At 37.5% G+C, this 26973-nt stretch overlaps 1 protein-coding gene across 15 annotated transcripts in view; it reads left to right on the forward strand.

The window, feature by feature from the left end:
* The window catches only part of LOC131436556 (calmodulin-binding transcription activator 1), a 477355-nt gene that overhangs the window by 119633 nt on the left and 330749 nt on the right, over positions 1–26973 (forward strand). For all 15 annotated transcript variants that reach the window (XM_058605326.1, XM_058605327.1, XM_058605332.1 and 12 more), the window contains one exon: positions 20347–21264. In XM_058605326.1, the coding sequence (XP_058461309.1) occupies positions 20347–21264 (918 nt within the window). The remainder of the gene's footprint in view (positions 1–20346; positions 21265–26973) is intronic.

Below are 26973 nucleotides of genomic sequence, written 5' to 3' on the forward strand. Positions count from 1 at the left end.
CCGGGGCTAGATATGGTTACAAGTAACTGGTTTGTACTGAGCGCACATGACTGTTTTTTTGTATATACGCTTCGCCTGTGCGTCATCATTGCATAGCAGTTCATGCTGAGTTGCCACGCCGCTCAGCAGTTTAATATAAACCGCTAAGCAAACGTACAGTTATCTATATAGTGAAGACACTGAAACATGTACCGAAGTACAAGTAGAGATAACTTTACGTCTGCTTAATGTAAAATGTTTGCTTAATGCCACTGTTGAGTGGCGTGGCAGTTAAACATTTACTGTTATGCACTGATGAATCAAAGACGAAACGTAAATAAAAAAATTCGACTTATTATAAAATATCAATTTTGAATTTTTACTTGCATTTAGTATATATTATTCTAGGGAATAAAAACATTTTTTTGAAAGTTTAACATATATTAGAATAAAGATTTTAAATGGCAATTTCATAAATAGAGATTTAAGAACTCTGCTATTTGTAGTCGTTGACATTCTGTTGCAGTACCCTTTCCAAACTTACCAATGAATTTCGCATCCTTAACAAAATCAGCAAAGTCGATCGTGAAGGAAACCAGCCACCCTTCAAACGAATCTAACTCCCAATACTATGTGTCCACAATGATGTGATAAAGATGAATTTGAATTTGAAAATAATGTGAAGAAGATGTATACAAGAAAAACATTTTTTCTATTTATTAGGTTTAGCTTCCATCGCACCACGAGAAAAAAAGCATAGTAGTAGTTCGAAGCTGTTTGTTTTATATAGCTAGTTGAAGATGAACCAAATTGAATTGATAATATTGAAAAACGCTCAAGAAATCTGTCAGCAATCATATATCATAATAAACCAAACTACAGTGTACCGCACATCCTGCCTAACTTGATAGCGGTCAATCTGAAAGCATCAACATTTCCAATCACGTCGTCCAATCCTCGAGAATAAACTGGTAGGATTGCCGTGAAAACGTCCTGAGTTGCATTTTGCTAAAACCTGTTTCACACATTCTCTGCCACGTTGACAGATTCTGTATCCGGCAATCTCATCACCTATTTGCGCAAATAAACACACAAAGCACAGCAAATTGTAGCTTTGGGAATTTAATTTTATCCCCGATGGAGCCCATTTTTCACACTAGCTTTGTGGTTTTTACAATGGAGTGCGGTCTCTATCATTCCGGGCCAAGGCTCGCACCGTGCACTGCCAACACCCGGATGCTACCGAAAAAGAAGCCACACCTAGACGAATATAATCCGCGCTGTGTCGTCATCCACTATCTCAATTTTTCAACGGTGCTTCCCTTTTTTATTTGTTATGCCAACGGTGGTCAACGGTCGGTGCGGAACGAGGAGTGGCGTGTGATATGATGCGCTATCCTCCCGAGAAAAGAGCTCCGTATCCAATGAATGAATTGGATGGTTTTTGGGGGTAAGTTTGGCTCATGGAATGCTTTTGAACTGTTTTTGAAGTTCATGATTGCACCGTTTATCAATTTTCAATTGAATACGTAAGTCATCTAGTTTCAGTTCGATCTCTTGCTTGGAATTTTCTAAAGAATACCTTAATAATTTTTAATAGTTAGGTGGTTTTCAGGACTACGTGGAAAAAGTATACACTGTAAAGGAAATGTGTTGCAGTTTGTTTTCATTTTGAAAATAACACTTTGAAGTAATATATCTTGATATCGTCTTCGGCTCATTGGTGCATTAGCAGTTTCTGTTGAACAGTTAATGTGAAAAATACTTATTAACTTAGCATGGACTGAAAGTCAGAAATTTTCAGTTTTAAAACTGTTGTATCTGTAAAGTGGGGAAAATCAATTCGAAAGATATATTTAAAACATATTCCAAAAGTTTTCAAAAATTCACCTGATTTTGAAAAACTATTTGCAAATTCAATTTTTTGTGAAATAGCTGGTGTCGGAGAAGTTCCACGAAATCGATCGAGGAATAAAAAAAAGCAACAATAATATTTATACAGCAGATCTTTGTGAAAACGTTATCGTATCGTTATCTCTCAGAATTTTGTTATATTTGGTACAATTGCTCTCCATTGAAAAGTTTTAGACTTGGCCTGCTTCATCAATTTTTGGGTATGCTATCAAAAAATGTCTAGCTTTAAGGAAATATATTTGAATACGATAAGTTGAAGTTTTGTGTTTGCAAACGTCAATTGAATATAGTTCTAATTATTTCCATGGTTAGTAAACAAAAGGCACAATATGATTTTTTGTTTTTTTATTCTGAAACATTTTTTCATAACAAATCAGAAAATTGGCGATGCGTTATTTTAATTTTTCGTAATTTTCAAGTCATGTATTTATCAATGTATAAATTTAGAACCACTGAACCAATATCTTCAATAATTGGATAAGTTGCGTTGAAAACCTCGTACAGTCCAGAGAAAACATTGAAAATATGACAAACAGTTTTTTGGGATGAGGGTCATATCGCCGAAAGGGTAATTTCATTTGTCTTTATTTCAAATCAATTCCAATCACGATATGAAGACTATTGAAGGATTCGGAGAAATGACTTTCGGCGAAATGACTTTCGGCGAAATGGCATTCGGCGAAGTGACTTTCGGTGAAATGTCATTCGGCGAAATGGCTTCCGGTGAAATGACCTGCTCCCTTTTTTTTGTGTTTGAAAACGCTGATTGTTTCACTGTTTAACGATTTTCATAGTTCGTGGATATTTCGTTTGAAGAATTCCGTTTTTAAATCCCAATCTTTTGAAAATTTTAGGTCAAAATTTGGTCGATAAATGCAAGACATGAAATTTTCAACTTCACCGAAAAAATCAAATTCTAGTTTGAATAGTTTTATTTTAGACTTAAACTTTGGCGTAATTCATTAAAAAGTGATCTAAATATTTCGAAAACGGCTACTTCTATATGGAAGGTCGCTATAAGCACAGTTATTGCTTTCGATGTGTTGAATTACTATTTTTTATCAGACACTTAAAGATTTTTAGCTGTATGTGGTGTTTATTTTTCGATGTATATTTCCTTAGAGTTTTTTTTATCGATTTCTAAAAACTGTTCTAAGCATTCAGCCTATAACGATTAAAAATTTGTCGTGCAAAACTACATAACCCCTTTTTAAAAATCTATATTGAGTGTTATTGGTCTTTCCATACGTACAAGTAGTTTGTCATACCGATGATGTATGCAAAGTTTAATCCAAATCGGAACAAGTCAGTCCTGATTTCGTTTCAATTTCAGCGTTAATTTCAGGAATTTCTGAAGTAATCAATAGAATCCTACTGGTACTGTATTATGACATAATATAATTCATTTAGGGTTTAGCCTATTTTTGTGCACATCATAAAATTTATTTTTAAGTGAAAATCAGTGTGACAGACTCGTATATTCAGCGCGTTAGTAAGGACGAGGTATTGAAAAAAAAAGGAATTCAAATTGAGTTTGAACTTATCGTATGTTTAGTGATTTATTTTGAACTGTAAGGTAACATACCTAGGTAGCATAAACTGTTGTACATTGACGACATGAAGATAAAGATAAATAATATTTTGCTTTATAAATTTAGAAGCAAGATAAACATCCAGTGGAGCTGAGATTTTATTTCTCCTTCCCCAACAGGCATAAAACCTTCTTATCTTTCGTTCCAGCAGATATAATTTATTCAAATGAAACGCTTCTATAATATCGACATACAATTACTAATTAGCATTTTAGTAGTTATAGACACCTCTTAAATACCGATTTTGCTAAAATATATGACTATTAATTGAAAGTGTCTATTGATAGTAAAAGTGTGTTTAGAATTCTGAATACTGATCGATCAAAAAAAAAAATTCAGATAACTGGAAAAATTTCAGACTAGACAAATTTCTGATTTTTCTGTCACCTTTTTGGAATATGTTGATGTTTTTTCTTTTGTGTAGTAGACCGACGTTTGTAAGGAATATCCATGTTTTTTCGAGAAATAAATGTAACATTGAAAATATTCGGCAACGGGATCGGCTACTCTACAACAGACACTTCCGCCGAATAGCAATTCAGATTAATCAACAGTCTAGTTGATGAAAATATTCGTTGTCAATTTACCCTGAAGAAGAAAATTCATTCCATCGAAACGTTGGTTTGTAATGCAAAATAATTATTTGGTGGCTAAACATTTTACCACAAAACTAACTTGCGATGAATGTCAATAATAATGCTTATTGGTGTTCGGTGTTGACGCCATTGAATGTCACTGCTGTCTACGTTTAGTTATGTTTTTCCTTGTTTGCCCAAAACTAGAACTTTTTGCTACTTTGATACACCAAATTCGCCCCGGGCGCAACAATTTTAGGGTGGCGGCAAAGTAATCCTTGAGACCATGCATAATGGAATAGACAAACTATTAAGGATCATAAACCACTCCTGGAAGTATAACAGAGTTTGGATCTTTTTGTCTGTTATTTAACATATTTGTCGATAAAAATAGTTTCTAATATGGGCTAGTGTCTGATGATATATGCACATATGCTCGATTATTGGAATTATTTTTGCAATTAGCAGTAGAGGAGACGTTGTTTTGAATGAGATATATGTACAATCAGCAAATACATCCATCTCGAAAAAGATATTCTTGTTTATTATTTCATCTTTTGATATGGATAAGATGGATAAGTAATGGACAAAGTAGTTACAGTGTTTCAAGAATATGTGGATTTTTTAAAATTGTAGATTTTTTTCTAATCGTCGACAAAATTTCAAACCAAAATGAGCAAATCAAAATTCGATCAAACAGAAAAAGTTTATTTACAAACCTTTATATTTCTGTTCGTATGATGAGTTCCATTCCGTTAGTATTTCACCTCTCAGTTGGCACATCAATACAGGATTTATGCAGATTTTATGCTGGAAAAACCGTCACTGAATCAACAAGCTACGAAAATTCTGGAGAATTTATCACTTGGCAGAGGTCGTAGATACATAGAACAAAGAGCAGTGGACCGAGGTGGCTTCCTTGAGGGACACCTGAAGATATTCCAAACGAAGTATGATTTTGTGTGGCCAATTCGTAATTGAAGCGTAGAATCCACGCAAGAATGGATAAATAAATCGAATCTGCCAATCCGGAAACCCAAGTCTACTCAATTTTTCGGCAACAAGATGGCGACTTTGTCGAAAGTTTTGGACCAGTAGAAGTTAATTACATTTATATGTTGCCGCTTCTCTGCTACTCCACAGACTCGTATAATATATCGTACAACATGCTTCCAAGTATTTTTGTATGCGCAATTGAGAATTGAGAATAATAAATGTATAACGATTCGATAGCAGTATTATGCCTTAGAAGGTATGGTTAAAAATAAAACCTCAACAACCGTGCACAGTATACATGTACCGCACGCACATCTCAAGAGTGTTCTAATTGACCTTTCTACGAATTAAACCATTCGTCAGAACTGCTCTCGGGGAAAGGAATCTAACCCGTAAAATTTAACGAATCGTTTTTGATCTTGTTAAAACGTAGAACTTGATTTACGTTTCTATCAGCAACTAACGAAAAAAAAAAACAGATTGAAAAGGACTGACTAATGAAACAGCAGATATCATTTTTGTACTTTTAAATGTACACAAAGATAATGAAAATTACAATCAGTTTAGTATTTCAGAGTTGTATTTCGAATTTGTTTAGCGAAAATTTAAATCCAAAATTCGAACCCCGTGGCGTTTAATTTAAATTTCAAATTAAAATAGCTCCAACATTTAGTTGATTGTAACCAAAACCGACCCCAACTTATTCATATCACCTTTCACTAAATCGGAGCAAAAAGAGGGCTTCCATATAAATTGTGCCTTCCACTGCTACCGCTCCAAAAACTCATGAAACCCGTGTCTGAGTGCGGTGACGCTTCTAACAAATGGTGTGGCAATTATTTTATTAATTTGTACAACAACCCGGTGGTGAATTTCAGGTCAGTCCCAGAAGTTCCATCTCTTCATTCCGATCTTTCTGGAGTAACAGCACTCTGAAGAAAGGTAAGAACTCAGAGGATGGGCTCGAGTTGCGAAAACAAATTTGCTATGTAGATTAGCTCATTTCGGTTTGCGGTGGATAGCGGGGTTTGTTTCGGTCTAACTTCGGTGACCGCAAGTTGACTGTAATTTACTACTCGACATTTGAAATTAGCTTCTATGATGCTTGCACTGTCTCGGGTTTGCAGTTTCGAACATTTGGTCATTTCAATTTAGCCGACCACTGAAAGCGCAGATTACTGGCAGCATTCCAGGAAAAAAAGAAGTTATCTCTTAGATGAGAAAGAAAATCAACTTCCCAGTAGAGTGAATGTCCTTCCGGACTGAATGACCATTTATATTGCAAAGCAATAAAAATTTCGTGTCCGAATATTTATGGCCCATGTGACTCGAATTGATCAAAGCACAGTGCGATGCGTGGGCTGCGGTAGGAAGACGGAACGCCAGCCCGCCGGCCGATAGAGATCTTTCATCTTAATTGACTCGTATTAAAAAGTGCTTAGACTTTTTTCCACCGAATCGTGACCAGTTGGGATGGTCATAAATTTGGAACCCATTGGCAAACGATGGTGGCAAATAAAATGTCTTGTTGTTGGCTTTCCACTACTATTCCAGTGTCACGCAACGTCGCTACAGATTCAGAAGAAAAATTTCGTTTTTAGATGTCAGAAAAAGGGGAAATTTAACAAAATTCAGTTTTCATTAGGAGTTAACAGGACATTTAGATGCTGAACTTTGAACTTTAAGTCTGCTTAGCTGTTCATGATAAACTGCCAAGTTGCACTAGCGAATAAATATGATCTGCTAATGCACTTACGAGTTGAAAATGAAACGTACATAAAAGTGGGAGTTAGCTATTTTTTCCCAGAAATTTCGGTCAGAAACGCTCCGGGATGAAATCGCATGAGCATTTCCAGGAATGAGTAGACGAAAAAGTGACAAAATTAGAATCGACCTTCTCCGATTTGGATATCATGAACAAATTTATTGCCTTCAACCTGTAGAATAATATTCTACTGTTTAAATGATTATCTTTCAACGAGAACTTGAAATTTCGAATATATCTGTAAATTGTTTTAGCTGTAACTTCTTCATTTTTCAAAAGGCACGGATGGGATAGCCATCAATCTGTAGGTTTTAATAAGAGCTTTAAAATAAAAATTATCAAAAAAAAATTAAAACTATGCTTTTTTCATTTAATTTTTTCGGATTATTTTGTAATTATTGAGAAAAAATCAAAAATTTTTTCAGTGTATATATTTTTAGAGTGCCCAATCCCTACAACTTCTTCCTGAACGCCATTTTTGTAAAATTAACGGTTTCCGAGTTACAACGATTTGAAAAAGGCAACTTTTGTGAAATGCAAAAATACATACGCCCTTTTTAAAAATCAGTCGTGAGTCGGACTGACTTCTCCATTGGTTCAAAACTTATGGTTTGCCATGCTGAAGCCATGTGCAAAGTTTCATCCAAATCGGAAAAGGTCGAGTCTGATGATCTGCTAAGCATTTCTGGAATTGCTCGTATTATTTTTCCCTGGTATTATCTCCAACCATTTTGTAACATTTTTTCTTTGAACATTAACATGAAGGATAACACCGCATCTGCTTTTGTGTATTTTCTAGAAATTTCTGCGAGCATGCACAAAAGTGTTTCGGTCATGGAGAAATTTCAATAAAATTTGTGAAGAGTCTAATATCAGAATTTATTGCTTTACTGTACTGACTCTTTTTAGTGAGTCATCTGACTAGACATACCTTCTATGTCATGAAAATATGCAATCCTGGAGCCAATTTGCAAATCAAAATTGAAACCTTCAAGAAATGTTATCAGGTGTACAACTTTGCTTCCGTCTTTTTCTCCAAAATTAAAAGCTTTATTGCGAAAAAGTGCTTACAGATGTATTATTAAAAGTATTGTCCGTCGCTAGCGACAACTTTCTACCATCTTTTCGGCAATTTTCGGATCCCGGCTCGAAAAAAGAAGTCCTCTTTTGACACTATCCATGAAGCAATCCATTGTTCCAACTCTTCGAAGAATTGAAAATGTTGATCTGCCAGGCCGTGTGCCATCGAACGGAATAGGTGGAAGTCAGAAGGGACGACATCTGGGGAATACGGCGGGTAGGGCAAGACTTCCCATTTCAGCGTTTCCAGATACTTTTTCATCACTTTTGCGACGTGAGGCCGAGCATTGTCGTGTTGGAGGATGACTTTGTCATGTCGCTCTTGATATTGTGACTGCTTTTCGTTTAGCGCGCGACTAAGGCGCATCAGTTGCGTTCGGTAGCGATCTCCTGTGATGGTTTCACCCGGTTTTAAGAGCTCGTAGTAAATCACACCGAGCTGATCCCACCAAATACAAATCATAACCGGTTTTGCCTTCGATGAAGTATCATGCCCGGGCTTTCCCCATGATTTTCTGCGTTTAGTATTATCGTATCGAACCCACTACTCATCACCGGTTACGATTCGATGTAACAACCCCTTACGATTTTGTCTTTGAAGCAGTTGCTCACATACAAATAGACGGCGCTCGATTTCCCTCGGTTTCAACTCGGCACCCAGCTTCCTTCTTTCTGAATCATGTCCAGGGCCTTGAGACGTTTTGAAATGACTTGCGGACTCACTCCCAACGATTCGGCAAGCTTTTCTTGCGTTTGGCACGAATCTTCATCAAGCAATGCTTCTAGTTGTTCATCTTTTAAGGTTTTTTCTCTTCCATCACCATGTTTGTCTTCGACATCGAAATCACAATTTTTAAAAAGTTGAAACCACTCCCGACACGTTTATTTACTTAGAGCAGCATCACCATAAGTTTCTGAGAGCATTCGATGCTCTTCAGCTGCATTTTTTTCGAATTGTAACAGAAAAGTAAAACTTCCCGCAAATGGCGAGAATTGGGCACATAAACAGACATTTTCGAGCGTGAAAAATACGAAAACAAAAACAACTGTCACTGAAACGGCGATGACAATTCGTTAGGCACTGTACACACTCACTTTAAAGGCATTATCATCTATGTATTTTGACCAGCCTAAGCCGGTACAGCCACCTATCGGAAAACGGCGGAAGCAAAGTTGTACACCTGACACTATAAGGTTGTTCAGATTGTTGATGAGGTGAATGGGTGACCAGTTCGGTATGTCATTTAGTCGTCATAAATTTGGTTTAGCCTGTCACAAAAAATATGGAGAAATCTGTTTCCGTTTGAACACATCACAGAAGGCAACCCGATTAAACGGAATTTCGTGCATGTTCAGACTTTACACGGCCACCATGGCTTAAACTAAAGGGGAGAGTCGCTTAACACAAACTATATTGTGCCACACGTGATATAATGTGAGCCTAAGTATTGTACCCCATGAAACAATTGGAAACACTGTTATGACACGGCTAGTTTATGTCAAGATATTGAAATTTATTTTTTTTGGCAAAATTCACTTCATTCACTTAGCAGCAAGAAAAGATCAAATGTTTAATTCACTTGTGTTTATTTTACCGTTGGAATAACAATAATTAACAGCAGTGCAGGTAATATGATGGAAACAGCTACTTGTCAAAAGTGAGTCCTTTGTGTGCCGCAACCTGTGCAACTGAATGAAAGCGAAAGTGCCAATATTGAGAAATGCAGCAATGCATTGTGTTAATGTGTGATTGACACACTGCTCTAAGCGACCCACCCCTTGCTTAAACTTAAGTTTCGTTCTAGTGATCTAATCTAACACACAAACACTAATAAAGTAGTTCAATCTATTTTTTAAGGTAAATGAGAATCAATAATAGCTCACATATCGTCACCCAGTAAGGAATAGAAAAAAAGGTTCAATCGGCAGATTCTTACGGATTGGAGAACGTCTTGATCTCGAGTTCTGCCTCTGGGCATTTGTTCGGCAAAGGGCAAAGGGCAAAGGGCAAAGGGCAAAGGGCAAAGGGCAAAGGGCAAAGGGCAAAGGGCAAAGGGCAAAGGGCAAAGGGCAAAGGGCAAAGGGCAAAGGGCAAAGGGCAAAGGGCAAAGGGCAAAGGGCAAAGGGCAAAGGGCAAAGGGCAAAGGGCAAAGGGCAAAGGGCAAAGGGCAAAGGGCAAAGGGCAAAGGGCAAAGGGCAAAGGGCAAAGGGCAAAGGGCAAAGGGCAAAGGGCAAAGGGCAAAGGGCAAAGGGCAAAGGGCAAAGGGCAAAGGACAAAGGGCAAAGGGCAAAGGGCAAAGGGCAAAGGGCAAAGGGCAAAGGGCAAAGGGCAAAGGGCAAAGGGTAAAGGGCAAAGGACAAAAGACAAAGGGCAAAGAGCATAAGCGTTTAGATCGAGCAGTTAGTAAGTTTCAAGCAGCTTCCTGGAAGTTCTTTCAATACTGCCAAGCAACCGAACGGCGTAGAGAAACATTTCAGGACAAAGACACAGGTCAAGTTTCCCGAAAAATGTGTGGTTTGGCAGGCAATATGCAGCTGTGGTCGAACAAATCAGAGCCTTATCACTACCGGAACGGTAAATTAGGAAATATACCGTAACGAATGCCTAAAAAAGTGATTGTTACCATTCTTATGCACCCATGACGTTCCCATGCTATTCTTGTCTGATTTGGCATCTTGTCACTACACCAAAGTTATTTTGGAATGGTATAAAGCGAATGGAGTGCGTGTTGTACCGAGAAATAAATTTCAAAAGCAGCTAAATCGATTGCAGAGAAGTCTGCACAGACCCTGATGGCGTCAGTAAACTCAAAAGTTTGTGGTTTCTTCAAGCAGTCTAATCAATTAATTTTCAAAGTTTCATCGGATTCGGAGCAAGTTGATTTAGATTTTATCACCTTTCCTGTTGTTAGTTTTAGGATTTATTTTTTATTTATTTAATATCGGAACGCATGGATTAATTTTTATTGCCCATAATCGATTCAGGTGGTACTTTCGCGGCAGATTTTTCGGGAAACACTTATTTTCCAATGGTACAGGTTGCATACGATTTATCACGATTGATAAAAGTAGTAACCGATGAAGCAAATTCGCTCAGAACACCCGCTTTGAAAATTCGACATGCACTGTTTCAAAAATTGTGAATTGTAACGTTGAACTTGGCGTTTTAACGAGTGACAAAACAATTGCGATTTGTGTGGTTTCAAATTCAAAGAAGGTTTGTTTGGCAACTGGTTTTTGTTAAAACACTTTTTTTGCGTTAACAGCTGACGTTTTGAAGGTTATTCTTTCATCTTCAGAGCAAACGACTACGAGGCAAAAATATGTCTAGTCATTTTGCTCTCACGATGAAGGAATAACTTTCGAATCGTTGGCCATTAGCGTAAAATTAATGTTTCGTATAATATGTGTAACCAAAATGCCAGAGATCTAAAATGAAATCATCATCCAGAGAATCCGCCTATGCGAAGTTTCTTTTTCTTATTTTGGTGGAACCCAATGACCAAAATTTTGGAAGTTTTAAAGATCGATCTTGATGTAGTTAACTAGGATGCAAGGATGACGAAACATATGTGAAGTTGGACTGTGGCTAGGCTCCGGGTAGAAATCGAGAAGATGTCTGCAGTAGGTATAGAAATATTTTTCCTAATTAGATTCTGATTCGGCAAGCAATTTGCGGACGCAAAGAAAGGTTTCGTTTCAAATGAGTTCATAAGCAAGTACATGTAAAGTAAAGAGAACCTGAGAAAAAACGCATTTTTTCATTCATTCGAGGGTAATAATGTGGAAGCTGCAAAACAGTCTCGATATACTTTTGGACTGAACAGATGATCGCTGAAATGGGCGAACAAATTGTCCAAAGGATGATGTGACATATTTAGAAGCAGTTTTTTTTTATTTTAAAGATCTCAGAATTGGAAAAGTCTGCTGAACTGTTTTCCCTGAAAGTGCAACAAAAAAAGAAACTTTATTTTGACTATTCAATTGCATTTTTTTCAGAGCTCATTTTTTACGTGCGGATATTAACTGAATCAAGCTTCTGCAGAAGGTAAATCTTTGAGAATGATTATGTCAACCTTGATTGTTCGAAGCCAAAACGAATTTACCTGCCTTCGAAATCCTACACTATTCAACACATCAATCGAATGTTCCGAGCCCTAATTTCCACAGCCATAAAAATCCGAACATAAACTCGTTCGTACGACCCAAAACATATTGCCCATCCAGGGCAATTATTTTCGTTCAATGAAACGTTTAACTAATTTTGATCGTATACAAATCGGAATGGCAATAAAGTTTCGGAAATAACTACACACCTTCAGCTCGACACCATTTATTCGTCTACTTTCGGAACGGCAATGAATTCACCGACCGGAACATCCAATCCAACGCCACGAAGCCCGGGCACGTGGGCATCAACCGGTTCGGTGCGTTTAGCTTCTGCGACTCCCGGCATGTAACGCAAGTTGGGTTGTTGGGAAACATGCGAAACCACCACCGGCCGTATCGATGGTTCTATTCCGTTCCGTTATCCTGGTTCACTTCCCGGGCTGTCCGTGTCCAAACGATGGCGGAAATGGTTGGGGTTGTTTATGATCGCACCGGTCCGGAATCTAAACTAGTTTAAATCAAGACTTGCTTTTGCTTAGCTGCTCCATGGAGCGATGTCAATGTTTTCGGTTTGATCTATTGATATTTTCCAGGAGAGATATTCTAATTTGAAATTCAAATGTGTGCGTTTCCTTGGATACTTTTTGCAATGAAACGCTATATGCTGTATTGATGACGTTATTACCTTCGTTACCTTAAAATAGCGGCACTCTCGAATGTCGACTCAAACCGATTGAGTTAGCAACCGTGACGTCTACATAATCCTTAGTGCCTTCGTGAGGTCGAGTTTGTCGGCTCTACAACGATGATATGACAATGGGAAATGGCTTCTCCTAGCCGCGACGTCAACTGGTTTCTTACAGTGTGGTTTTCCGCAGACCGAGAGGCAAGCTCTTTTCCGAACGACAAGACCGGATACAGTTTACAGTCGATTTTCGAAGTAAATCATGAAATTAACAACCCATAAATGCAGCTTGATAGCGAAGGTGTACTTTGTTTTGAATCTAGTCGAAGATTTAACTGGAAACCATTATGTAACTATTTGAATTCCACTGAATAGAATGGAAGTTGAGATCTAATTGGTTCGTTGTTCATTTCAATTTCTGTTTTGATTACTTTAAGCACCCTAAACAGCAACATAACAAATGCAACCAAAATCTCATAATGAATGACACAGCACATTTTTAGACAAAAATTTAACCTCCACAAAACTGAAAACAAAGCAAAAGTTTACACAAGCCTTTTCCTACACGTGCAAAAACTTGCAATCTAAAAGTCATCTCGTTGCAAAGTTAGCCCTGCTCTATTGCTGTTTTGTTGCACGACACAAATGAGAATTGAGAACAGAAGAAATAAAAGTTTTCCGTTGACGAAAAATTACCCTGTTTGTATGTAGGTTCATATAATTACGTTTCATTCTACGAAAACTTTCCGCGCATTTCCGCGGTGGCCCTCTGCGGGGTGGGTGGGGGCGCGTGTGTTTTAGTCTACAACTTTCGCTCGCTGTACGTGTTATTTACATGATACCCCCGTAAGCACCAACCAGTAGCGAACTCAGGACGTTCTCTGGTAGGACTGATTATACTAGATTGTCATCAAGCATACAGACAGGTTTTTAACAATTCGTGTTTTTTTTAATCCTCATGCTTTTAATGCAAGAAACTATGAATTTCAAATGATAAACTCGATGAACTTATTTTGTATACTAAGAACGCCAAACGTGTCCGTGATACAAAACAAATTGTTTGAAATCATGTTAGACTTCTCAAAATGAGAATTTTGTAGTGCCTACCGACGCCAGTATGTTTGTTGCTGTAATTTTCATCATTCGTCACTATGCAAGTCGGCGTGATTAAATGTTGTCCCTATTTTTGGTGGGCACACATTTTCCAACAATTCTTCCCAATCTCGTTTGCGATACTCCTCTGCGGTGTCAATTTGATGGTCCATCTTTTTGATGATCGTGAACAGATAAAAGCCAGAGAGAGCCAAATTGGCCGAAAAAGCGCAGTAATACTCGCTGTTGATTTGCTTTCCTTTTTCAAGAACCGACACCTCGATTTTTTCGTTCCATTGAGTTTCCCTTGGTTCGATCGGAGCGTTCGTGTCGCTTTCGACTCAATCTCATTCTTTGGCATGTGACAGTCCACCCGATTCCGCATACGCATGTCCTAATACGCTTCCAAAGTGCGCTTGCGTTGATGTTTTTGGATTGCTGTCAGTATTAGATATTCGGAAGCAGAAATCAGTGCTGATGGACAAATATTGTTCCTCATTGGAAGTGGAGGATAAAGAAGGTCATGGAATGGTATTGTATAGGTAAAAAATAGTATGAAACAAATCGTTCTTCACCTCCGAGAGAATATTCAATGAGGTGCAAAATATTAGATTAATTTATTACGCCATATATTAGATTAATTTATTAGTATCCACCATGCAGTGAATGAGATTGCTCTGATCTCATTTCGCAACAGTAGACACCAGCACCTGCTAGCCGCTTCGAAACCCTCAGACCGATTCTTTTCCATTGACGAGCACTTTATCATCAACATTTACCAATCAACACCAAATGTTCTGCCGATGCCGCTTCTGCATGGCCAAACACGCTTTGATCCAAATTTTACAACCGTACGATCAAAATCCTCTTGAAGCAGGCAAGCGAAGGAATAAAATGAGTGAAATAAAAGCAAAAACATAAAAACCTAGTACAAATCATAAAGCTGTAATCAATGAAATTTCACAGTCAACTTTATTCCCAATCTGGAAAGTATCGTGAGTAGGGGACATGCAATGTCCCTGCAATGAGGAGCATTCACACTTACTTGAATAAATATTGCTAAATTTGTCAGACAATATTAACAATTTCGTCCCAATTCTCGTGAATTAAAGTGAACATTTTCTTCGTGATAGAAGGAAATATTCACACCCGACTAAAATATTTCGTTAGCTTTTCTAGCTTACCATGAGAAATTCTTTAGAGGTGCCCTTCTGGGGTTGTTGGAAATGTTGACGAAGGTAAACACATCTCAAAATTATAGTTAATTTTTTTTGAAAGAAGACAACAATTACTGTTAATTTTTTTTGACGATAATAATGGCATGGAATGCAGGTTAGATCTTGTTCATTATTAATAGTAGTTTCGACCACTAATTATCAAAAATGTTTGATTTTATCTAATCGAATTGATGGGTAGACATGTTTTCAAACAGTAGATGTGATGAAATCTAAAATATTTTTAAAATAATTGAGCTTTGGATGTTCCAAACCAGACCACTTTTCCTACGGGTTTATGTTTCGTGTTTTGAATTTGAACCCCTATTAGCAATCCAACGCAAAACTAATGTTACCTACCGCTCCATCTAAGGTTAAATATTTGAACCTTACGATGACGATTGTATGTGGCTGTTATGAGGAATTCATTCAATTGCGCTGTAATACCGGAAGCGAAAGTCGGATCTTGATAAACTTTCTTAAGAGAATTTCAAGACCTATTTTTTGCATCTTTGTTTGTGAAAATCGGTTCAGAAGTTTTCGAGATTATAGAGTGCGCATTTTATCATAGATTTGCACGCATGATCTTGTAATTCCGGAACCGGAAGTCGGATCGGGATAAAATTTAACAGCAGTCTATGGAACCATAAGACCTTTCATTTGAATCTGAGTTTGTAAAAATCGGTTCAGCCATATCTGAGAAAATTATTATTCGTCACATACACACATACATAAACATACACATACAGTCGAATGGTATATGAGCCGGTTTTCACAGTGGTTGCATAGCCTTTCTATAAGAGAAAGGCAGAAATGAATGTTCGTAACATACAGCTGCAAATTTTCTTGTTATAAACACCTAGTATTTGACATAGAGAGTGTTTTTACCGTATTGATTGAAACCGTCACCTTAACCATGGAAGCGAGCCACAAATGGCAACCAAGAAACCGCTTACCCTCCCACTCCACCTTCCTCTATTTTGCCCTGCTCTAGATGTAAACAAACCATGAAACACATTTTTTTCTACGCGTAGGGGCAGAATTGCTACTGCAATTTGGTGACATAATCACTCATCGTATTGGTATATGTTTACGATAAACTATCAACTCTGAAGAATGATTTGTCCAAAACTTTTTCGGACCTTCATTAGAAGGTTTCTTCTTAGAATGTTATTATTTTTCACTCACCTCAAGATTTCAACTGCTGTTTATAGCTCTGTGATATAAGTAAGCTTTATGACACACTTTTGAGTTGTTCTTCACCGGTAAACTTATCCTATGATCTAAAAATTTTATGATAAAACTTTTGAATAACTCACATTTCTGGTTTTGAAAATTTTACAAAAATCCACGATAAAAAGTTTACCGGCCTGCTTCACCCTTTTATATTGGCAGTGATGCCATACATAATTAGAGAAAAAATCTTGCAATGCACTAAAAATGGCGTTATTTTCAATTAGGCGCACGTTGATATAGTTAGAATTACGGATCAAAATTACTTTCGTACGTCACAATCTAAAATTGCAATATTTATAAAAAAACGATAACATTTCCCTTATTTCCGTTACAAACATTGCTTCCCCTCCAAGTTATCCGCAACTCTGTTGTCTTATTTACCGTCGCTATAGAATGCAAAAAAAAACAAACAATTCAAGTATTGCAATCTTTTCAAAATGCCTCGTCCATCTAAGAAGAGGAAAGCAGCGCTCATTCGCGAAAATCAATAGAAAAATAGATGGAATACGTTGATAGAGTGTGTTTTGGGTAGTGTGTATGTGCGGGACTCATCAGTTCAAACAGTGGAAGAACTGCCAGTTCAAAACAATAACACGGAATTTAGAAACTATACTGGATGCAATAATTTTATTATCAATAGGTAAAGTTTTTAAAATATTTTCGTCAATATATGAAATTATATCTTCAAATTTGCATGATAAATCTTTTCAGAGCAAATAGCCGATTTGTCATCAAGCCCTCTCGTCAAGTGTCACTTGAATGTTCTCTGGGTGAGGTTGCTTTCCTGGTTTGTATTTTTTGAATATGGAAGCTTCATATGTAACATGTCAGAGGAAGGTTGCTGTTTAAAAATATATTGTAACAGCTTCCTTTTTACTATGTAATATAAGAAAAATGCCAAGAACCAAGCGAAGCAAACAGTAAACTATCTTCTTTGGCACAATCATTATATTCTTTTGGTCGCATGATTGCAATTTGTTAACTCCAGAATGAGCATGACGATGAGATAAGTCTACTCTGTTCTGCTAGGTGATTTGAATAGTTTCAATGTTTACATTTTGTTCTTGAACCTGTATTCTTTTCAGCATACAAATATTGTTATTCCATTCCTCTCTAGTCACAAATACTATTACTATATGAAAAAGTATTGTTTCACCATTACTTTTAAATTTATTTTCCTTGGCTTCTGTCCACGGTCGCCTTAATGAAACATTGTATCGGATCTCTGTCTTTAATGGTGATTGCAGTTTTGAATCCATCAATAAGTGAAAATGTTTTCTTAGCACTGTACCTGGAATATAGCTACTATAATTCAAATAAATACTTAAGTGTTAGAGTACTTGAAATGATGATAACTTAAGAGAAGTCTTTACCCTGAACGGTTTGGCTACTGCACCGTAATATTTGTTTTGAAAGAAAATTTCAACAACTTAGAATTTACTAATTTTCATTGGAATTTTCATTTCTACCATCGAAAATTGAATCGCAACTATTACATTATATTGTGAATTTTCAAATTGATGAAGAATTTTGTTTCAACGTTGACTTCCTGCCGCTGCACAGTGGTTCATAAGAGCAATTTCACGCTTTTAATTGATAACTCATAGGAATGTGGTTTTTGAGTTACAGTATCTTCAGCAAAGTTGCTCAGAATGATAGACACCATCGTTTGGCAAATTTCATTTATGTGATTAATCCCCCTAAAAGTGAGATAAAGATATTATTTTAGTTCAGGGCAAACATATGGGCTAAGCTACTTCGACAAAGTTGGTCAGAAAGTTATTTCAAACCAATTTGCTAAAGGTATTTGCTATTACCGTAATTTGAGTGTAATTCATGATATAATGTATTTTCTGAAAAGGGTGTCCTAAAACCAGCTTTTGTAAGAAAACACATATATTTTCAATTTATATGAGTTTTTCATGCTATACAAAGTTTTTCATCATTAGAAACTACACGACTTTCTCAAACATACTATTCTGCTATCATTTCAGTTAAATGAAATAGAGCCAGTTTTAATGTTCTTTTTTACAAAATTTCAACTTGTCTATCATCAAAAGGCCTAGAAAGGTGCAGATGAGACTACTTACATATTAAACTACTTCAAAAGAGCTTTCAACTACTTCAAAAGAGCTTTCATAGAGTTTTTAATGATTAAAAACTTTGTATATCATGAAAAACTCATATAAATTGAAAATTTATGTGTTTTCTTACAAAAACTGGTTTTATGACACCCTTTTCAGAAAATACATTATATCATGAATTACACTCATGTTATGGGAATAGTACCTTCAGCAAATTTGTTTGAAATAACTTTCTGACCAACTTTGTCTAAGTAACTTAGCCCCTATGTAGGCCATGAACTAAAATAATATCTTTATCTCACTTATACGGGAGTTAATCACATGAATAAAATTTTTCACAAGATGTCGTCTATCATTCTGAGCAACTTTGCTGAAGATACTGTACCTCATAAACCACGTTCCTATCAATCATCTATTAAGAGTGTGAAATTGCGCTTTTGAACCACTGTGCGCTGGTCAGAGATGGTTGGAATCATGTATGCCATTGGATAGAATGAATAAAACACACTTAAGTTTATGCAAATTATCAACTGGTGTTTTTCCAGGAAGTCACTTGAGATCCAAGATATTTGCATTATTCATCAACGAACTGTGCATTTGCAAAGAATCTAGAAAACTACTCTACGCTGATGATTAAAAAAACAATTCACATTTTGGTTTTTCAGATCACCAGAAAAACATAGCAGGTGTGGAAAATTGGTATTCATCAGTGCAGAAGTTTCTACAATGGCAACTAATTCGAAGTATCTTGGAATACGTTGTACAAGTGTTTGAGTGTCATATAACTCTGTTCTAATCGAATGGTTAAAGTCTGCTAGAAAAATACGAATTAATGTGACATGTCAAAATTGAATAATCTTTCTTGAAACGTACGAGCAGATAATATTGAGAATGCAAACGTAACGAAGATCTCATTTGCTCATAATTTACAATTCAGTTATTGTATATATGGGATCATGTGGAAGCTACTTTGGCCCTTCTAGTGGAAAATTATCTTTTTGAACGCAACACCGTAACTATTGGGTGGAAAGTACTTAAAGAAAGTACCTAATGTAAAGTTATTTTTGGCAGCGCGTAGATTTCGTAATCCAACATGAACATTCTGTGCATCCACGCAGTGAATCAAAGCAAGCCATGGCAAAGAGGTTATTGAGATGATTTTTCACTTCCCGAGCCGTACTTCTCAAACCAGAAGCGAAGCGACGTTTTCCTCTGTCAAACGAACCGTGAAAATCCAAATTCTAGTCAATTTTACGACACTTCCATCGATGGAAAAGCTCAGAATTTTGCAGCGAAGCAAAAAAAAGAAACCCGGAATGATCCAACGTGGAACGTAAGTCTAAAAAGCCAAGTAAGTCGATGTAGTAAAAACGTCTGTGTTTTGGCAGCGTTACATCATTCGGCTTACCGAAGCAAAGTGACGTGCCTGTGTGGAACCAATGAGGGGCTGATAGATGTTCGTTAAAGCTTGCTTCCGGTATTGGTGTCACGGTAGGACCGGCGATTCCCACCCCCATCCGGCGTGGGATGGCAGGGCACAATCGAACAGGTTTTTATTTCTATGCCCCATGCCATCTCGTTCCGGTGGAACGGCGCGGCGATGGAATGTCTCAAATGCAATCGAGTCAAAGGTTTACTTCAACTTCGACTGCTACGGTTTGCTGTCTAGCTATAATGCTTGTCTTGTCGCTTGCAGTCGATGCTCACGGGCAGGTGCGCCCTGATGGGGACCAAATTGATTGACAATGAACGATTTTACAGCTGACTGAGGCCTTTCAATCCGGGTTTGTAAGAAAAACTTTGACTGTTACATTGTTAATCCTAAGGTTGAGCCGTACCGGAAGTAGACACAGTAGTATTTTGAATGAATCGTAAAACGTGGGAAGGAGGTGGACACGAGGGTGATTGATTTTATGGGTTGGCATTCTGGCTTTTGACCTGAAAGTAGGTCCTTCGTCTTGAAACTTTTGACGAGTTCGGAAAAAAAATATTGAAACACATTTTGTTTTTTGCCATCGTTTCAGGTCCTCCAGCGGAAGAAGGAACCAATATTTCCACCTCATCCGGAAATGTGTCGGTCAGTGGCAATGAACTCACCAAAGTGGTTACCACTTCGACTCCTACGACCGCTCCCGGGGGTGCCATCATCACCGGTTTGGACAGTAAAAGTGTCACCATTACGGAAGCGACTTCCCGACAGCTTCACTCGCAGATTCAACTTCAGCAGGCACAAGCGGCTTCCCAGACGTCGGTTCCGGCGCAACATAGCAACATTATACTGGTTCGTGGATCAAGATCCGAAAACGGGCAAATTATCCTACAAAACACCCACGAGTTACTGAGTTTGTTGAACGACGAGGACAAACCGATCCTGCTGCAACACCAACGCCTAAAGACGAAACCCGTCCCGGAAGTGGCGACCTCGTCCGGCAACACTATCCTGTTTCAACCGGCAATTAAAACCAGTGCCGTCGATGGGACGATCCTGCTGCAATCGGATGGCCGCAAAAAAACGGCCATCAGCTCGGAGGGCGGGCCAATCTTTCTTCAGCAACGCTTCAGTAAGAACGGATCCACCGAAGGACCGATTCTGCTTCGTACGCTTAAACGCATCGATAAGTCACAGTCTATTTTGGTGATTCGTAATGCTTCTACACCGGCTTCAGCTGCCAATGTTTCTAGTCATTCTACTGCTTCCATCATCGCAAACTCTGCCACCGCCGTTACCGTCAATACTGCAACATTGGCCAGTTCAGCGAATGCCACTTTCGTCAAGGCAAAACCTCTGCAAGTCCAGAGCCAATCGTCGGTTGTAACGCTCGGTTCCGGATCATCGAAAGCAGGCATCTCAGTCCGAGAGGACACCGAAGGGAAGAAGGAGTGTGTTGTCACTACGGTGGCAAAAGTTGTCCAGAAACCGATCAATTTGCCGCTCGGTGCAGGTGAGTGCTTTGTTTCACTTAAACACAAAACGGGGTCGAAGGGGACAGCGGATAAAACTCACGATTGGCAGCAATATGTTGCAACAATCGAAATTTGCTTAGAGAAAAAAGAAAACAAATAAATCCTTAATCCAGGAACTGACAGTGCTACTGAATAATTGATGTTTGACATTTTGTTGAGACTCGATATTCGGTGTTCGATACCCGACTGTTACGGGGAAAATCTCTACAAAATGCAACGTCTTTTTGCAAGATGTTTCAATGAAGACCGGCGTGACAAATTGACAAAACCGATGAAGTAATCGAAAAATGAGAGAAAAACGAAATCGAAAGAGAAATGCTGACGATTCATGCAATACGTGATGAAATGATGCTTGACTTGACTTGATTTCCACTTTTTTCGGTCTTACCTCTGGAATCGGTTTCAGTGTTTCTATCGGATTCAGCTCAGAATAAACCGCTCTTCTCACATTCACTGCTTTCCCTCAAATAGGACCAAAAATTTCATTTTCTTACGAGTTGAAACGGATGATTGTATTTATCGTGTATTTGCATAACATGACGATCATCCTACTGGAACTGGTTCCTTTGCCGGTTGAACCGTAAAATTTTCCTAGGTTTCGCATAGTTTTGCACTGTTTGTCTGGAATCGGGTTAGTTGATAAATGTAGGGACAAGTTGTCACACCGCTCTGTTTTCGTCGGAGGGTGGAGACGTGCCCGGTACCATTTTTCACATTTTTCTCGCCTGATTTCGTCTGTGTTGACTTGTTGTGCGGGGCGGGTTAGTTCAAAGGGCGACAATTTTGTACAATCTGTTTTCTTTCGATTTTGGATCGAGACGGCGCGGCGGTGCTATTTGGAATGCTATTCTGTTTCGATTTCTTAAACCCACTCCTGGGGGGAAATGTTTGTGGAGAGGATGTCTACATCGGATCGCATAGAATTAATTTTTGATTTTTGTTCAAATTCAATTTCTTTTCATGTTTTCTTTAGTCCTCTCATTCAAATGGGTTGAGGATTTCTCTTTTGTCTGTGATTTCCGTGGATTCGAATGATTCGTTTTTCCGCTGAAAACGATTCGTAATAATAGCGCGCCAAAGTGGAATTGAATTGTGATTTGCTGTCGAGGCGCTGTGATTTATAGGACAAATTACAGCCTACTGTAAACGAATGTTTTGATGATTTTTTCGCGATTTTATAGGAGTTGTTATTCAATTTTTCCATAACATGTTTTAAAATATGATACGCTGTACACTTGAGAAAGGGTGTACTAGTTTCCAAGCAATTAAAATTTCTGGCTTCATCTTTATTTTACAAGTGTCTTATGTTACAGTTAATCTCTGCATTCCTGTTGTTCCTGCTTTCATCATACATTTCCATTCCTATTCAAACAGCCCCAATCCTCACAGTTCCATTTTCACTTTCTCTCATTGCCAAAGTCCGGTTTCTTGTTGCTATTATTATGCCGTTTTCACTGAAATACACTGGTGACGTGGGTTGCTCTGGTTTTGCACTTTCGAGCAGGAGTGCAATTATTTTATGGTGTTTCATTGTCATTTCTGCTCGAATGTGCAAAACCAGAGCAATCCAATAGGAATAGGAATCCTATTCCTATTTCTATTTCTATTCCTATTCCTATTCCTATTCCTGTTCCTGTTCTTATTCCTATTCCTATTCCTATTCCTATTCCTATTCCTATTCCTATTCCTATTCTTATTCCTATTCCTATTCCTATTCCTATTCCTATTCCTATTCCTATTCCTATTCCTATTCCTATTCCTATTCCTATTCCTATTCCTATTCCTATTCCTATTCCTATTCCTATTCCTATTCCTATTCCTATTCCTATTCCTATTCCTATTCCTATTCCTATTCCTATTCCTATTCCTATTCCTATTCCTATTCCTATTCCTATTCCTATTCCTATTCCTATTCCTATTCCTATTCCTATTCCTATTCCTATTCCTATTCCTATTCCTATTCCTATTCCTATTCCTATTCCTATTCCTATTCCTATTCCTATTCCTATTCTTATTCCTATTCCTATTCCTATTCCTATTCCTATTCCTATTCCTATTCCTATTCCTATTCCTATTCCTATTCCTATTCCTATTTCTATTCCTATTCCTATTCCTATTCCTATTCCTATTCCTATTCCTATTCCTATTCCTATTCCTATTCCTATTCCTATTCCTATTCCTATTCCTATTCCTATTCCTATTCCTATTCCTATTCCTATTCCTATTCCTATTCCTATTCCTATTCCTATTCCTATTCCTATTCCTATTCCTATTCCTATTCCTATTCCTATTCCTATTCCTATTCCTATTCCTATTCCTATTCCTATTCCTATTCCTATTCCTATTCCTATTCCTATTCCTATTCCTATTCCTATTCCTATTCCTATTCCTATTCCTATTCCTATTCCTATTCCTATTCCTATTCCTATTCCTATTCCTATTCCTATTCCTATTCCTATTCCTATTCCTATTCCTATTCCTATTCCTATTCCTATTCCTATTCCTATTCCTATTCCTATTCCTATTCCTATTCCTATTCCTATTCCTATTCCTATTCCTATTCCTATTCCTATTCCTATTCCTATTCCTATTCCTATTCCTATTCCTATTCCTATTCCTATTCCTATTCCTATTCCTATTCCTATTCCTATTCCTATTCCTATTCCTATTCCTATTCCTATTCCTATTCCTATTCCTATTCCTATTCCTATTCCTATTCCTATTCCTATTCCTATTCCTATTCCTATTCCTATTCCTATTCCTATTCCTATTCCTATTCCTATTCCTATTCCTATTCCTATTCCTATTCCTATTCCTATTCCTATTCCTATTCCTATTCCTATTCCTATTCCTATTCCTATTCCTATTCCTATTCCTATTCCTATTCCTATTCCTATTCCTATTCCTATTCCTATTCCTATTCCTATTCCTATTCCTATTCCTATTCCTATTCCTATTCCAATTCCTATTCCTATTCCAATTCCTATTCCTATTCCTATTCCTATTCCTATTCCTATTCCTATTCCTATTCCTATTCCTATTCCTATTCCTATTCCTATTCCTATTCCTATTCCTATTCCTATTCCTATTCCTATTCCTATTCCTATTCCTATTCCTATTCCTATTCCTATTCCTATTCCTATTCCTATTCCTATTCCTATTCCTATTCCTATTCCTATTCCTATTCCTATTCCTATTCCTATTCCTATTCCTATTCCTATTCCTATTCCTATTCCTATTCCTATTCCTATTCCTATTCCTATTCCTATTCCTATTCCTATTCCTATTCCTATTCCTATTCCTATTCCTATTCCTATTCCTATTCCTATTCCTATTCCTATTCCTATTCCTATTCCTATTCCTATTCCTATTCCTATTCCTATTCCTATTCCTATTCCTATTCCTATTCCTATTCCTATTCCTATTCCTATTCCTATTCCTATTCCTATTCCTATTCCTATTCCTATTCCTATTCCTATTCCTATTCCTATTCCTATTCCTATTCCTATTCCTATTCCTATTCCTGTTCCTGTTCCTATTCCTATTCCAATTCCTATACTTCGTCTGGTTCAGTCCTTTTTCTGTTGCTAGTTTGCTTCATATTTCATTAGTCTCAGGTCTCAGGTCTCAGGTCTAAAACTAAAAAACCAAGAAACCAAGAAACCAAGGAACCAAGGAACCAAGTAACCAAGAAACCAAGAAACCAAGAAACCAAGAAACCAAGAAACCAAGAAACCAAGAAACCAAGAAACCAAGAAACCAAGAAACCAAGAAACCAAGAAACCAAGAAACCAAGAAACCAAGAAACCAAGAAACCAAGAAACCAAGAAACCAAGAAACCAAGAAACCAAGAAACCAAGAAACCAAGAAACCAAGAAACCAAGAAACCAAGAAACCAAGAAACCAAGAAACCAAGAAACCAAGAAACCAAGAAACCAAGAAACCAAGAAACCAAGAAACCAAGAAACCAAGAAACCAAGAAACCAAGAAACCAAGAAACCAAGAAACCAAGAAACCAAGAAACCAAGAAACCAAGACACCAAGAAACCAAGAAACCAAGAAACCAAGAAACCAAAAAACCAAGAAACCAAGAAACCAAGAAACCAAAAAAACCAAGAAACCAAGAAACCAAGAAACCAAAAAACCAAGAAACCAAGAAACCAAGAAACCAAGAAACCAAGAAACCAAAAAACCAAGAAACCAAGAAACCAAGAAACCAAGAAACCAAAAAACCAAGAAACCAAGAAACCAAGAAACCAAAAAACCAAGAAACCAAGAAACCAAGAAACCAAGAAACCAAGAAACCAAGAAACCAAGAAACCATGAAACCAAGAAACCAAGAAACCAAGAAACCAAGAAACCAAGAAACCATGAAACCAAGAAACCAAGAAACCAAGAAACCAAGAAACCAAGAAACCAAGAAACCAAGAAACCAAGAAACCAAGAAACCAAGAAACCAAGAAACCAAGAAACCAAGAAACCAAGAAACCAAGAAACCAAGAAACCAAGAAACCAAGAAACCAAGAAACCAAAAAAACCAAGAAACCAAGAAACCAAGAAACCAAGAACCCAAGAAACCAAGAAACCAAGAAACCAAAAAACCAAAAAACCAAAAAACCAAGAAACCAAGAAACCATGAAACCAAGAAACCAAGAAACCAAGAAACCAAGAAACCAAGAAACCAAGAAACCAAGAAACCAAGAAACCAAGAAACCAAGAAACTAAGAAACTAAGAAACTAAGAAACTAAGAAACCAAGAAAGCTAGAAATCAAGAAACCAAAAAACTTGGGTATTTAAAAAAAACGCTAAAAAATCAAAAAAAAAAACAAGAAACTACGAATTCAAAAAAAAAACAAGAACTACTAAATCATTAGACAAAGAATCCAAGAAACCATGAAATGAAATAACACATTGAATTAACAATAAAAATACGAATCTTTCCGTGAAGACCGGAACACGCTGCGAGAACCCATTTCCGGCATCACTCGAAACCGTTAGATGGTGTACTTATTCGCGTATTCACTTTTACACTGGTCTGCTTTTGGCAGCATCGCCCACATATGTTTTAATGAATTGGTTGCTCAGCCTCTGGTCTCCTGTTAAGCCTTGTGACATCGAGGGATTTGGGATCCGTTCGTATCAGTTTACTTTCGGTTTCACTTCCCACAGTGGTCAGTGCCGAATTCAATTAATGCTACGTAACGAAACTGCCAATCAATAATTAATTCGATTGGGTGTCGATGATGGTGTCGAGAAGCCGCGCTCCGTGAGCCCATTTGGTGAATTGATCAAGTTGTCCCGTCCTGTGCTTGGTGCGCTTTGGAGTCCACGTGAGAGCGTGTTGAGAATATTAATGTCCACTCGCCAAAGGAAGTTGAACTAATTGTGATTGAATTTTTATGATGGTATTCGAAGGTGCCCAGAAAAGAACGGGGGAAAAATTATGACTTTTTTCGCTGTTCATTCAAAGTTCTCGTAAATTTTGACTGTCACCACTTGAAAACGAACTGTAGAACATTGCCGGAAATTGTCTTTCACTTCTGTTATTCGAGCAATTTCCTTAATGGTAAGTTCATTTCCGGAACAAAGCTACGACACAAAAGTAGACATCATCGTCATAAACTCTCCAAACTGATAATATAAATTTCACTATTTCCACCGATTCTCCGCATCCCCCCTTTTTCTT

The sequence above is a fragment of the Malaya genurostris genome, chromosome 3, assembly GCF_030247185.1.
Source record: "Malaya genurostris strain Urasoe2022 chromosome 3, Malgen_1.1, whole genome shotgun sequence".
NCBI lineage: Eukaryota > Metazoa > Arthropoda > Insecta > Diptera > Culicidae > Malaya > Malaya genurostris.